The sequence below is a fragment of the Mytilus edulis genome, chromosome 11 (genome assembly GCF_963676685.1).
Source record: "Mytilus edulis chromosome 11, xbMytEdul2.2, whole genome shotgun sequence".
Classification (NCBI taxonomy): Eukaryota; Metazoa; Mollusca; class Bivalvia; order Mytilida; family Mytilidae; genus Mytilus; species Mytilus edulis.
The window spans coordinates 62,338,108-62,353,069 of NC_092354.1; the positions used below are offsets into that span (position 1 = coordinate 62,338,108).

Genomic DNA, 14,962 nt, shown 5'->3' on the forward strand with positions numbered 1-14,962 from the left:
CAATTTCTGCTTCACATGTGGCACCGGTCGTCTTGATGGTGTAAGTAAAAATCAACACCCATGATAAGTCTGTAAGTTGTAAGTTGTATACATGAATGTCAGACAGCAACGGATTTGTCGTATAAGGGAATGACATTCACAATTTTTTTTAGTTATTATTCGTTTGAATGACATGCTCTTACATTTATAACTTGAGAGTTTTGCCTACGAGATAAGTGTGTACATGTACCTATGATTTGTTCCGTTGAATATTTGTCTTATTAGTAATGGTACCCTTTTCAAAAACTTTTGTATTGCAGGGTATGGTGCGCGTTCTATGTCGATGCAATATAACGTGTCTGCGTGCTTGTTGTATGTGCCCTTCTATTTTATAATGGTTTTGGTATTTGCTGCTTATAATAGAACTGCATATTCATAATTGTTGTCTTTGGTTAATTGTTGATTATTTAGTACGCAATATGAACACATTTTATATTGTTTTATTCTTTACAATCAACATGTATGTTTTTATATTCGTTCATACATATTTCTTACATTCATTACTCTATCTCTTTCTCCTCATTGTTTGAATCGTTAATAATATGTACATTGTAAATTCAACCAAATAAAAAATCAGTTCGACATCCAATATCGTAACAGTTGTTTTCCAAAACCTCCTTAATAAAATATCCTGCAGTTTTGTAATTTAGTTAAGTTGATTAATATTAAGAAATTTTAGAACGAGAAAACAAAAACATAACAAAAGCATAAAAACAACAACATCATGGTGTCTAGCTTTTCTACTGTTTGTAGCTAGTACAAATACATTTTACTATTTCAGATATCGTGTGAACTTAAAATGTGTCCAACAAATAAACAAATCTGGCATGGTTATTTTGATTCATCATTTCCATATTTGGTCGTTGCATTTTATGATAGTGGACTCCTTTGTAGTATTGTTGACATAGATGATCTCATTTATTTTTTTTAGGTTCATCATCCAAAATGAATGAATAAATGTTATTATTTAGTTTACGTACCATATTGTCATCTGGACATGGGATGGACAGGAACGGATGATTCAATTTTGATATTATTTGATAATTTATTATTTTGTAATTGTTACTTTATCAAAATTGAGTAAGTGACTGTTATGACCATTTATGTAATATGTTTTTTTCTATTTCTTGAATTCGAGGAACACAACTTAGATTTAGGTTTGGATAGTATAATATTCTGTCTTAATCAACACAAAACATCGGCCCAATAGTTTGAAGGCACTCTTACTGCATGCCAGTCCTCACTTTACATACAATTTGTCTTGCCTATGTGTATAATAGCTATCCATGAAAGGTTTGTTTTGTCTAAGTTTATTTCAATCTATGAACAAATTTAAGTATAGTAATTTGTTATCATTATCACCTTATCTCATCATGTATTGATAAATATTCTCGTTTTCGTGTTATTGCATCATTTTATTATACTTATTTTATAATTCTCTTTCACTTACACATTTTGGAGTAATTAAAATTGGAATATATATTTTGAATGATGCTTTTAGAACATTCATAAGGTATTTTGTCTTCTCACAATATATCAGATAGCCTTTAATAATTCACTTTCATTACTGTATTTAATAATGATAAAATTTATATGATGATTCACAGAATAAATAAATATAAAAATGTTATTCATAATTAATATTTGAATTCATACATAGTAATCATTGAAATGCTTTATATAACTGCTTTGTTTATTTTAATCGGTACTTCAGCATAATTAAAAGTGTTTAATATAACTACAACAAGTCTTATCTCCGGAATCAAGGAGAGACTAAAAATACTACAGGGACAATTGATGTGTTAGGGGCGCAGAAATTTCTAATATGAATTGACATTTGATTTGTTTTGATTTAAAACATATTTTATTCATTAAAATATGAAAAGGATTGAGCAACAGGCACAGCCTATAAAAGCTCTCTCCGTATTACATGTACAAGGTATAATTTAATTGAAATTTGACTCTGAAGACCTATGATATATGTTAAGTGTGTGCATACATCAAACTGAATCTTTCATGTTTAAAAGCAAGTTGTCTTGAATTTAAACGGGATCAATTGCAGTCATCAAATGAATTTGTGCTGTGCAGTATTTGTTTTAAAACTTTAAAACTTATCTTATTTATATAGATTTTTTCGTTGTATCAGACATGCAAGGATATGTTATCGCTTCGATATGTAGCTTCCTATTTCAAAATGCGGTGTCGGCTGTTGGAAATTATCAGACGAGAACAGAATACTTGAGAGTAGAAAAGAATAAGAAAATTAGGTCAGTGAATCTCACAGTCGTAGGGAGAATGTCTGAAAGTCAATGTGCAGCATTGTGTGTGACTTTCAGTGACCGATGTTGTGAGATTACTTATATAAATTCGACTCAAGAGTGTAAACTTGATCAGTCCGGATGCTGTCATACAGATTTTGACAATTTATCAGGTTCATCAATCCTACATACCAGTCGTAAATATGTCGGTAAGTCTAATCTTCACTTATTATTTACTTATAATTAAAGGCAATGGAAAAATGTTCATAATAGGGGAAGTCTAGGATACCCTGATATATTTCCATTTATTTATGTGTTTAAGTATGGCCATTGCTTTGCAAAAGAAAAGCTATTATTTCCATTACCAACTTAAAAAAAAAAGCTTTTCTCATCGCTTATTTTAACACGTATTACAATCTGAAAACGTTTTAAAATAGGAATAAAATATTATTTCTTAAACTATGATATCTCGAACAGTATAGTAAGCTATAAAATGCATCAAATGACAATTTAATTGAGAGAGTCAACAGTCCGATTTGCTTTCTTCTTTAGAAAGGTAAAAAGAGCATGTTAAAGTAACCACGTTATATTTATATTGAATAGACACTAGTTCACGCTTGTTCTTGAGAGTGTCAACTGTTTTTCTTTCAAACTTATGTTAATTTTCTAACTTTAAACATGATTTAAACGAGCTATTTGTTGCCAATTTCTCATATATACTCACAGCGTTTGAACTTGTAGTGGGGCTAGATTTTCGCAAAGTTCAGGGCTTTTTTCTTTGTTTTTGAGTTTGTTTACTTGCGTTTAGTTTGTTTTGTGTCATGAATGTAAGCACAATATCTTTTCTTTTCTTTTTTTAAAATTCAAAAGATGAACAAATACCTGATAGCAACTGAATATGAAAAGTCTTCCTAATATACTTAAACTATGCTTCAAACATGTCAAATATTAAACATAAGTCCATTAAACTGCAATATGATTGTGTGCATTATAATTATGTGGAAGACTATTTTGATACAGTATTGTTCTGGAAGTCTATCTCGTTCATTTTGTTGATAAATACTCAACCTTTGTTTAATTAAACTTGCACTTATGATCATGATCCATAATGAATTATATATCAATTGGTAACGACATAAAGTTGCAACCTTTAAGTAAAAATATAAAGCTGGTGCAATCTTTATAAAGATCGGAAGACATTTTTTTTAAATAACCGTAATAAACCTGATAATACACTGAAGGAGAACACGCTCTACTTTGTAAGGGGTTGTTTTTATCAATATTTGTTTTAAGTACGTAGGATTTGTGTCAGTTGCTTTTAAAATCTTTTGGAAGTTTCGTTCTTTTTCATTGATACATATGATTACATTTGTTTAATACGCAAGAATTTGCAATGATAGGTTTGAAATATTATTGACGAGAAAAAATGTATATACTGCTGCTAGTCAAGAACTTTTTGCGGAAGAGTATTTTTTACTATTTCAGGCTATAATGAGATATTGTCTGTAACAAATGGTGGATATTTTGGTAATTGGGCAAATGAAGAATTTTGTAGAAAAGGTCATTATGCTGTTGGTTACAGAATGAAAGTATGTATACTTCTATGATAATCGTTTAATAATTATCATTAAAACGTAAGAGTTAAGACTATTAAACTTCTACAATCAGATACCAACTACACGTGACTATCTTTACTTTATACTAAAACATTGTAAAAATCGTAACAAAATTTATCGTCAAAATAAAATAACTATTTAGTTAATTGTGCGAGCAGTAAAGGTAAACCAAGTTAACATCAAATCGTCTATAAAAGGTGAAATAAAAAAAATACCAAACTCCCAGAAAAATTCAAAACGGAAATTCCTTTATCAAATGGCAAAATCATAAGCTGAAACACATCAATCGAATGGAAAAAAAAATGACATATTCCTGACTTGGTACATGTATTTCTTTATGCAGACAATGGTGGAATAAACCTGTATTTCTATTTGTATCCATCTCATGAGTTAAGCTTTTTTATATGATTTCTATAGTTTGTTCTTATGTTGTACTGTTACACCACTGTCCCAGGTTAGATAGAGGGTTGGGCGCCCGCTAACATGTTTAACGCCGCCACATTCTGTATGTGGCTGTCCCAAGTCAGGAGCCTGTAATTCAGTGGTTGTCTTCTGTTTCTGTGTAACATATTTGTTTTTTTGTTCTTTATTTGCACATAAATTACATGAATTAGGCCGTAAGTTTCAAGTATGAATTGTTTTACATTTGTCATTTCGGGGACTTTTATAGCTGACTATGTGGTATGGGCTTTGCTCATTGTTGAAGGCCGTACGGTGACCTATAGTTGTTAATTTCTGTGTCATTTAGTCTTTTTTGAAGAGTTGTCTCATTGGTAATCATACACATTTTTTTTATATAATAGGTTAACATCACATATTTTAGAATCTCCTTGCTGATTACATGTAGTGTCCCATACCATTATGTCAATTCATAAGTCATTCTCCACATTGATGCAGGGGCTTTCCCTAGATGTGCACTTAAACATGCACACACATACCTTATTCTGATTCAATATTATAAATTAGAGATAACAAAGCTTTAAACCTACAATTTGATGAACGATATGTGTAAAAATATTCCTCATCGGGGGTCACAAGTATTCCGACCAATTCAGTGCCAATCTAAAATTATTAAAATCTGAAGGTCAGGTTTATGAATTTTTGTCAGATGTTCGGACTACTTTGGTTTTTTTCCTACGATACAGGGTAAAATGTTTTGCTACATAACACCCATGTTTTTTTCATAAAAGAATTGAATATCCCATAAAAGGTAATTTACCAAAATTGAAGCAGAATCTAGATTACCTTTCTTTCGATTTGAGACCCAAATAAAACCAAGGCAAATATAAGGTCAAAGTCCGAGGCAGCCTTTTCCCGTCATCATAAAAAATATCTCAAAAGGAGCTCAATAACCTATCAATATTCTTAGCTTATGGTGTACCTTAACAAATGCTTTTTTGACTTATAGCATCAATTTTAATTTCTAGATTTATTTAATTTTACCTAAGTACATCCTTAATGTATGCATTTCACTGACATTTCATTTCAAAAATATTGTGATGAGATATATTCCAGCAGTGGTGTTAAAGTGAGGTGGATTTCTTAAAAATTCTAAAGATCTACTGCTAAATCTTAGATCTAAATTTCTGCAGCAACATTAAAACTTTTGATTTTTCTACGCTTTACACTACTATTCCCCATGCTCAATTAAAAGATCGACTTCAACAACTCATTATCATTAGCTTTTTCTAAAAAAAAATGGGAATCGTAGATACAAATTTCTTGTTTTTGGTTTATAATAATTCTACTTTTGTGAAGGACCGCACTGATTCTACCCATAAAATATACTGAAGATGATATTATCAAAATGCTGGACTTTTTGATCGACAATATATTTGTTGAGTTTGGAGGATTGATATTTCAACAGACAGTCGGTATTACAGACAGTACTAATTGTGCATCCCTACTGGCTGATTTGTTTTTGTACTCGTATGTAGCAGAATTTATTCAAAACCTTCCAAAAGACATACAGAAAAAGCACCTTGTGAAGTTCTTTAATTTCACTTTCAGATATATTGATGATGTCCTCTCACTGAATAACCCGTATTGCAGCCAGTACTTACATCTCATATATCCAAGTGAACTTAAAATTAAGGATACTACTGATACTAGGAGGACTGCTTCATACCTTGATCTTTTACTCAATATTGACACAGATAAACGACTTCACACTAAAATCTATGACAAACGGGACGATTTTAACTTCCCAATTATCAACTTCCCATTTCTCAGCAGTAACATACCCTCTGGCCCATCGTATGGTGTTTACATATCTCAGTTGATACATTACGCTCGTGCATGTTCCCACTATACGGACTTCATATACAGGAGTGTGCTCCAACAGAGTTATGAGGAGGACAGATTAAAATTGACACTCAGTAAATGGTATGGACACCATCACGAATCGGTTGATCTAATGATGTTTCTGTGTCTAAACTAACCAACGACATTTTTACCAAGTCTTTGTTTGTGGTTTATCTTCTACGTCGTCTGGTCTTCTAACTACCGAACATGACCTATTCCAAAATATGACTGTTTTGCTGAGTGTAAAGTCGCATTGATATTAGACATGTCTCGGTATTTGTACATCTAACATTCATGTATTTAGTGTTAGTGATGATGTTCCATATGTAGTTCCTGTTGGATGTTGTTTTATGTCTAATCGTTTATGGTTTTAATTCTATTTTTCATTTTCTTTATGTATGTAAAAGTAAAGATATTAATCATCTAGTTCATTTATATGATTTTTAGGTTAAAAGCAAGTATATGCACACATTCATTTGTGAAAAACTATGGTTTTAAAATAGAAATGATTACACCATTACTAACACAATTTGATATTAATATTCTTGTAATGGTTAGAAAAAACATCAAATAACACCATTACAAACTTAATCCCAATTTCATATTGTAATTTTAGAAATTTACCTGTGACGTCACTTTTTGTGACGTTGATACTTCGTGTGACGCATAGTTCATTATTCTGTTGTGCTGGAATGGTGTTTTGTCGTAAATTAATTTTAGGTGTTCGTTGTTATTCTGTGGTTTATTTGGTGAGATGGACTATTATATTAATTATTTATGTATTTCTCTGTCCTGAATGTTCTTGCATTTATTTGTACTTTATTCCTGTCAGGTAAACTATGTTGTTTTCATCGATATTGTTAACATTGCTATATAAGCGGGAGGTTCGGCAGGCCATGTTTTCTTAAAATGTCCTGAACCAGGTCAGGAATATTGCAATTGTTATCACATAGTCCGTTTTTATGTATATTGGCGTTTGTTTTTAGCAGTCCAGTGTTTGTGTTATTCCGTTTTGTTTCCTCTTATACTATGAAGTGTTTCCCTCAGTTTTGCACCTCGTATCGCACCTACCAAGCTATTACGGACCCTTAAATTACCAGTGTAAAACAATTCAAACAAAATACACGTTTGTAAATACACTCATCATATATACCGTGATTGAAATTTTATATATTTACATATTCGCGCGTTTCGTCTACAAAAGACGCATCAGTGACGCACGCATCTTAACAATTAAAAGGCCAAAAAAAGTACGAAGTAATTTTTTCATTTAATATATGCATTTCACTGACAGATCGAAGGACCACATACAGATAGGTCAGAATTGAATGTTATAGAAATTATCTGTGGGAGTAGAGGGAGTGATCGTTGTGGTGACACGGCAAGTTCTGGTCAGCAGGTATGGGGAAATTGGACAGGGGAAGCACTTTGTCCAGCTAAGACATTTCTCACCTCATTTTCTCTACAAGTAGAGAAATACAATGTAAGTTGATTAGATCTAAAAATGTAACAAATATTTTTTCTCGATTTAAGCTATTAGAAATTTAAACGGATTTTATTATCAATGATATACTAAAAATTCTTGCAAAACAATTTAACGTTTGTTGTGTTTAAATTTCCTTTGCAAGTTTAATTAATTAAGTCCATTACAAAAGTCTGTATGGATATACAGATAATTTTCAGTATGAAATATGCATTGAACTGAGATTTTGAAATTCTAAGCTAGTTGATAAGTTGTTAATGTATTTATTTTTGTCTTTGTACTTTGATATCTATATGATAATGTTTCTGTTTCTGATTTCCAGAAATATTACAGGGGAACAATATTTCGTATTTCCTATTCCAAAAGATTTTTTTTAATGGGGACTTAAACAGACTAGCACTTTTGATCTATAAACATTACTCGGTGTCTGTCATTCATGCAATAAAGAATCTAAGTGAAATCGAATATGTTAAAATTATCTGTGTTTGATTTTGAATTTTTGAATTGTTAAACTTTTATTTAAACAAAATAAAAAGGAATTGTAATACCAGAGGTAGATATTGTTCTTTTAATCGCGAGTTTTTTTTTCTGTAACATTTAACATTTAATATCATGTATAATTTTAACATACTGAAAATTATGTAACTTTCTTACATTTACTACCTTAAAGTTAGTTAAGTTAAAACATTGATGTAAAAACATCAGGGTAAGAATTAAAGAAACTGGTCAATCCTAAACCTTGGTATGCCATTGTAGATCTTAGATGGTTATCATTGTTTCATTTAATATTCATTAAGCCCAGTTACCAGGGTTTGGATATTGGCATGATGCCGATGATACATTTTAACAGTATAATTTCTTATCATAATTAATGAAATTGTACTAAAACTGGTGTTATGTAAATGTACTAAAGCTAATGTTATGCGATTGTACTAAATTAATGCCATAATTGCTTAAGACAAAATTGACCTTAGATTCAGCTGTTCTGTTTTGAATTTTTGGTGTTTTCATCTATCTAGTTTCACTTATCATAGATGCAAGGATAAACATGTTGTACGCGTTCGTCTACAACAAACTCACCAGAGACGCTCGAACCAAAAAAAGTTAAAAAGGCAAATTAAGTACGACGCTGAAAATTCTAAAGATTTTGCCAAATGCAGCTAAGGTTATATTCATAGGGTAGATAATCTTAGTATTTTGAAAATTTCAAATTATTTATATTTTTAGCCCTGGAGATTCTTAATTTCGATCGTACCAAGTAAGGTTATTTTACAAAAATGTAAAATATGTTGATATGCCGAATGGATATTTACGCATACTGTAAACAAACTAATATTTGCGAAAATAAATCGTCTTATGTACACATATAAGTTACAAATCTCTACCAGAGACCAAATAACATAGAGGTAAACAGCTATATTTCATCGTACGACCTTGAAAATGAACAAAACCCATCCCGCATAGTATGTGCATGAGCCAGCCAAGTAAATTATTTAGATTATACATACTTGGCTGGCTCATGCACATACTATTTGGTATGGGTTTTGCTCATTTTCAAGGCCGTACGATGACCTATAGCTGTTTACTTTTATGTCATTTGGTCTCTGGTAAAGATTTGTAAACTTATTGTGTACACGTTTAAACCCGATGCATTTGGTTGCACCTGTCCTAAGTTAGAACCTTGATGTTCACTGGTTGTCGTATGTGGTTCATGAGTGTTTTTCGTTTCTCGTTTTTTTTATATAGATTAGACCGTTGGTTTAACACTAGTAATGTTTTGGGTTCTTTATAGCTTGGTGTTCGGTGTTAGCTAAGGCTCCATGTTGAAGGCCGTACTTTGACCTTTAACAAATTGCCACTTGGATGGAGAGTTGTTTCATTGGCACTCATACCACATTTTCTTATATATATGTGCTATACATTTTATATGATGTTGTTCATTTCTTCCCTGTTCCCGTTTATCACAATCATACAGTCGTACTTTGAAATTGGTTTTATTGGATTCGACCTTATTTATTTGAAGTTCATTGTTTAAGTACAGTTCTATAATTAAGGTTGCAAATTATTGGACACACAGAGCAAACTAGTGTGAGTTTGATTTTCTACAGAATAATCATATAGAAGATACATTTCAAAAATTGATTAATTAGACTTTTGCATATTCTACTCAAGTTCATAGTGTTTTAATATCCTTAAATCGTCTGTATTTTTCGCTTATCAAAACTTTAGTTTTGTATTTAATTAAAAGTTCACAAACCATATCTCATGCACTGGTATATTTTTTTTTAATTTTCCGAAACTATATAAAAGTGGATGACACTGCCAACTATATCTCTTTTTAAGTAACGGTTGATGACAACAGTTTACATATGCGTCACACCAAATTCATAAATTTATACTAAGTTGAATGAACTCAGAACATGTTTATTTTGTTTATATTTGGTAGGCTACAAAAGACAGTACAGGTGCCAACTACGTCAGGTTCAGATGCAGATCTTTTAAAGATAATTTGTTTGACTTTGACCTAAGCTTTCCTCCCGGGTATGGCAAATATGGGGCTTCCGGTGAATGGAGTGACGCTTGTCCAGTGAACAGTGCCATATGTGGTTTAAAGACTAAAATACAAGCTGCCCAAGGAGCGGGATTCGACGATACCGCACTTAATGATGTTAAATTCTTCTGTTGTGAATAAACATGATAAAGAACTGTAACTACTTGAGCAAAATGTACAACAATTAAAAACTTTCGGTGCTTTTGTATTAAGTAAACTAGGGAAATTTAGAATGTAATAAGTTATTTATTTTACTTGAAACAAAAGTGCAATCTTTACAGTTTCTAAATTACATTATTTTACTTTATATAGCAAACTGTATTGTATATTTCATTTCAATTTCTATTTGTTGTTGGACTAAATATTAGTGACATTAGACGCAGACATTGGGATTTTGTTCCTAAACCCACCGTTGTCTTTTTCATCATCATAAGCATAACCTTTATATATTGCACTAAACAATTTTTACAAAGTTCGATTCTAACGTCATTGGCACTCGTTTCTCTTATCCCACTCCATCAAGGAATGAAATGTTTTGATCGTGGTGGCATCATTTTGTCGGTCAACACTTTGACCACAACTTCTACCTGACATATTATTTGATTTCAATGATAGTTTAAAATAGACGTATAACACATCGTGTCGGATGGAGATGAATCTAAGCATCAGCGCTTCGGACTTGTGCAATTTATGAAGTGACTTTTTGTTTAACTCGTTATGGCAGTATTCTTTGCGCATGCCTTTGTCCAAGTGGTATTTGGGGTTTCCCATTGACTTAAAAAAATAAGATTTTGGACCATATTCACAAATGAACCTATTTTATGTCCGCAATACTACATTGTAGTTTTCTCATTTCCTTCGAATATTCGTCGAATAGAAATGCACTTAGAGACTAAATGTTTGGTAATTTTGGAATAAACGTGCTGATAAATATAATTTTTTTTTCTAGATTTTAACTGAGCTCAACTCTGAGAGATCACTTGTATTAAAAAATTCATCACATCAAACCGAGTTATACAAATCAAAGCTAAGACAACCTTAAATCATGTATCTTATCATTGGACAGCAGCTCGCGACTTTATTAAGCCATCTGTAAAGTTTATAAACGTGACAATTTCATAATTATTTTTCGTATAATGTTTATACTTGTAATTTGTATTGTATATTTCTTGTTGTTTGCTTGGCCCATATGAGTGTACTTTGCAAATAAAATTATTATTATTATGCTTTGACTCACACCATATTGAAAGATCAAAATGATAAACTATACTGCTGTTATTAAATCATGTTTCTAAACAACCTTATTTCGGTTATATGTTCTAAAATTATCTTTCGTATTTCTTGTTTTGCCGACCTCTTCTTGTTGTCTTATGAGTAGGGTTGCCTTCATACACTTGTCAAACACGTGACGATCAAAGAAGCAATCTTTGATTTGACAATCAGATGAAATGATGATGTTTTTTTCTTTTAAAAAATCCAAACATTTCTTATTGGGTTCAATTACTAGATCCTTCAGAACTAGAAGTTAAAGTAATAACCGACAAGGCTTCATCCGCTTCATTTGTAGACGTATACCTCGAATTTGACATCAGCGGTGATCGCAGCACAAACGAGTCGCTTTAAATTTGGAAATTATCAATTTCTCCCACCGTAGCAGTAATATATCAACTTTACAATCATATCAGATATACATTTCCGTACTTATTCGGTATTCAAGAGCTGGCACCAGTTACTCAGATAATCGAATTATTTTATATCAGACTAAGTCCTTGAAAACGCAAGCATTGAATTATATGGTATTATGATTCAGGTTACTAGTATATTGACTGATTTTTTTTGTTAACTATTCTATATACCTTCTATCATTCTACTGATCGCAAAACATCAGATTGATTTCTCAAAAATCTTTGTTATCCATCTACAAGTTTACTTACGTGTTTTCCCTAGTCAGGAGCTGTGTCTTTGTTTCTTAATGGGTGATTTTTGTTTGCTGCTTTTTTTCTTTTTTCTTTTTGGTAATTTGGTAATAATGACATATCGTGAAAATGTCTTTTGCATTGAATCTCCACTTGTGAAGACGGGGCTCTTTATGTCTTGACAAAAGTACAAATGTTTGTCTATTTTTTGAAGATTATACATTGGCCTCTCGATGTCTTTTTGATTTTTATGTCGCTACGATGTTTTCTTATCGACATGTATCAAGCATATTCGTTTATTCCTATGAGAAAGTATTTCCACAAACTTAGATATATGAGAAATGCATTTTTATTGCAAAATATTTCTTTCTTATAAAAAAAAACGAAATACTACGACACTTTTCAAAACAACATATAAAACTACAGGGCTGAGTACCAATAAGCTCATCAAGAAACCAGGTTGATCTCAGGTGCTACCTATTTACAACGCTTGAAAGCTAAAAGATCGGGATCCACATAATGCGACAGCTTCATCTGTTGTTGCTCGAATCAATGAACGCGTGTGTTATGTCCTCGGTATTCTGGAATTAAAAATTCTATAAATTCATTTCAATTCAATACAATATTGTACTTCTATAACATTTAAGCTTGAATCAGGACATCTTTGAACATTAACATGACATTTTACCATTCTTAACACGCACTGAGGTTGACGCTCTCGATGTTATAAGTTGACGGTCTCATTTCCACCGTGCAGTCTTACATAGAGCTGGGATTGTTTTTCTCTCCCCATAAACATATATCACAAATTTCTAGAATTTAGAACATGAAGAAGTTTGAATAAAGAAAGAATGTTATAATTATTGAACCGTAATTTCGATTCTATGCATAATATATATAAAGGTGATGACAGCAATTCAAAATAACGGGATGCACAAAATGCACTTTGATTGACATTAATTGTTATTCCACTAAAATGAGTCATTGTATCTATATTCTAACATAAGAAACACACATTGCACTAAATAAATTGAAAGTAATGACTTGCTTTTAGCAGATTAATTAACGCTTTTATGAAATATTAACTGAAATAAGCAAGATAGCACAATGACGCCAAATTATAAACTTGAGGCCAACGTTGGGGTTTTCTTGTATTGCGTCGGCTGCCTTGTTCAATTTTAAAAATATAAAATTTTCAAAAGAAAAATATTTTTTTTTAAACTGCGTAGTTTGTTTTGTAGAATGATTTTGATATTAAAATGGCGTCATACTCTATCTTCATGTTGTCTATCGAATGTTTAGTTCATAATGAATTTGTTTTGATGTCTGTGTAAGTTAAACCTTTCGTGCAGGCTGATAAATTTTCATCATTTTAACTGGGTGCTTACCATAAAGAAAAAACAGACGTGAAATTTTACAAAAAACAAATAAAAAATCATTGCAAAGTCCACTTACATGTACATATATGTGATTTAGAAATAAACTTTGAAGATATACTCTGTTTAAGTGCATAAAACATAGAACGGAGATATTTAGACAAATTATCAAATCATAACTATGAGAAATATAGCATTCTTCTTTGACATCAACTGACCACTGATTAAAAATCGACTTCGACAATGATGATACGATAATGGGTTATATTGATAAAGGAAACCAAATGTCAGTTTAAATGTCATAAATCAAGATATACACATTTTTTTTTCGGGATTTTTGTACTCAACAAGACAGGGAACACTAAAGCCACTTATTCATTTATTAGATTTCTATTTGAAAAGACAAGAATGTCTGGTATTTAATTATGAGTGACAATGAAATTTTTAATGTAAATATACTGAAGCAACTTTTGATACAGGTTTTTACATATGTGTGTATTCTTTGATTTCACAAATTCCAGAAATAAAAAACAGAGACGAACGCATTAGTCTTGAGATCAGCTAATATGCACATGTTAACAACAAACTATACTACACAAGCAGAGGGAGCGCGAACAGTATCAGAATAGGAGAGATATAATCAGACAGGATATTTATATATTTATTTTTTCTCTCTTTTATGTTCATTGTTTCGGTCAGGAGTCATGATATAATCACAGTCAATGTAGGTTTTATAGACCTTCTTACAAGTCAGTTGATTTACGTAAAACCATATCAAGTATCTAACGGTAACGAAACCTTGTTTTCTTTTATATAACATGTCGATGTTTCCACTATATTTGTCTAACTTATATACAACAAACATTGATGCTTTTCCAAAGACTTCTACCTATCCATGGTTGAATATTCTTCAAGTCACACATAATGATAACCAGGTAGTCAGGTAAGCACATATATTACAAATATGTATACAAAAATTGTTTAAAAAATATAAATTAAATCGTGTTTAACATAAATGTACAAATACGTTATATCTAAAATTCAAGTTCCTTAATTTCAAAAAGGGATACCTTCACATAAGCAACTTTTGTTTTTTTTCAATTTTGTGCATATGATAAGCTTTAGAAAAAAACTTAATAATGAACGCATTAACCCAACACACATCAGATAAACACACTTTTATCATACCTTTGCATGATCACTTGCGGAATTTAACCCAATTCACACATCAGATAAACACAAATTAATAATTGGAAAGAGTTCCATCGTTTGTCATTTTTTCAAGTAAATAATGGTACAAATGTCCAATGAAAGGACAGTCCAACACCAACATGACCAAACTGATTTCGAAAGCATGTGACCTCATTGTTCTATCAAATACAGAAAAGGATTAAATCATGTACCATCTCTCATTATTTA

At 31.3% G+C, this 14,962-nt stretch overlaps 1 protein-coding gene across 1 annotated transcript; it reads left to right on the forward strand.

The window, feature by feature from the left end:
- The first annotated feature begins 1,867 nt into the window (after window positions 1-1,867).
- LOC139496037 (vitelline membrane outer layer protein 1 homolog) lies at window positions 1,868-11,475 on the forward strand. Its single transcript, XM_071284465.1, has 4 exons — window positions 1,868-2,506; window positions 3,783-3,886; window positions 7,512-7,700; window positions 10,147-11,475. Exons 1-4 carry the CDS (start codon window positions 2,188-2,190, stop codon window positions 10,390-10,392), a joined length of 858 nt encoding a protein of 285 aa, XP_071140566.1. The 5' UTR covers window positions 1,868-2,187; the 3' UTR covers window positions 10,393-11,475.
- The last annotated feature ends 3,487 nt before the right edge of the window (window positions 11,476-14,962 follow it).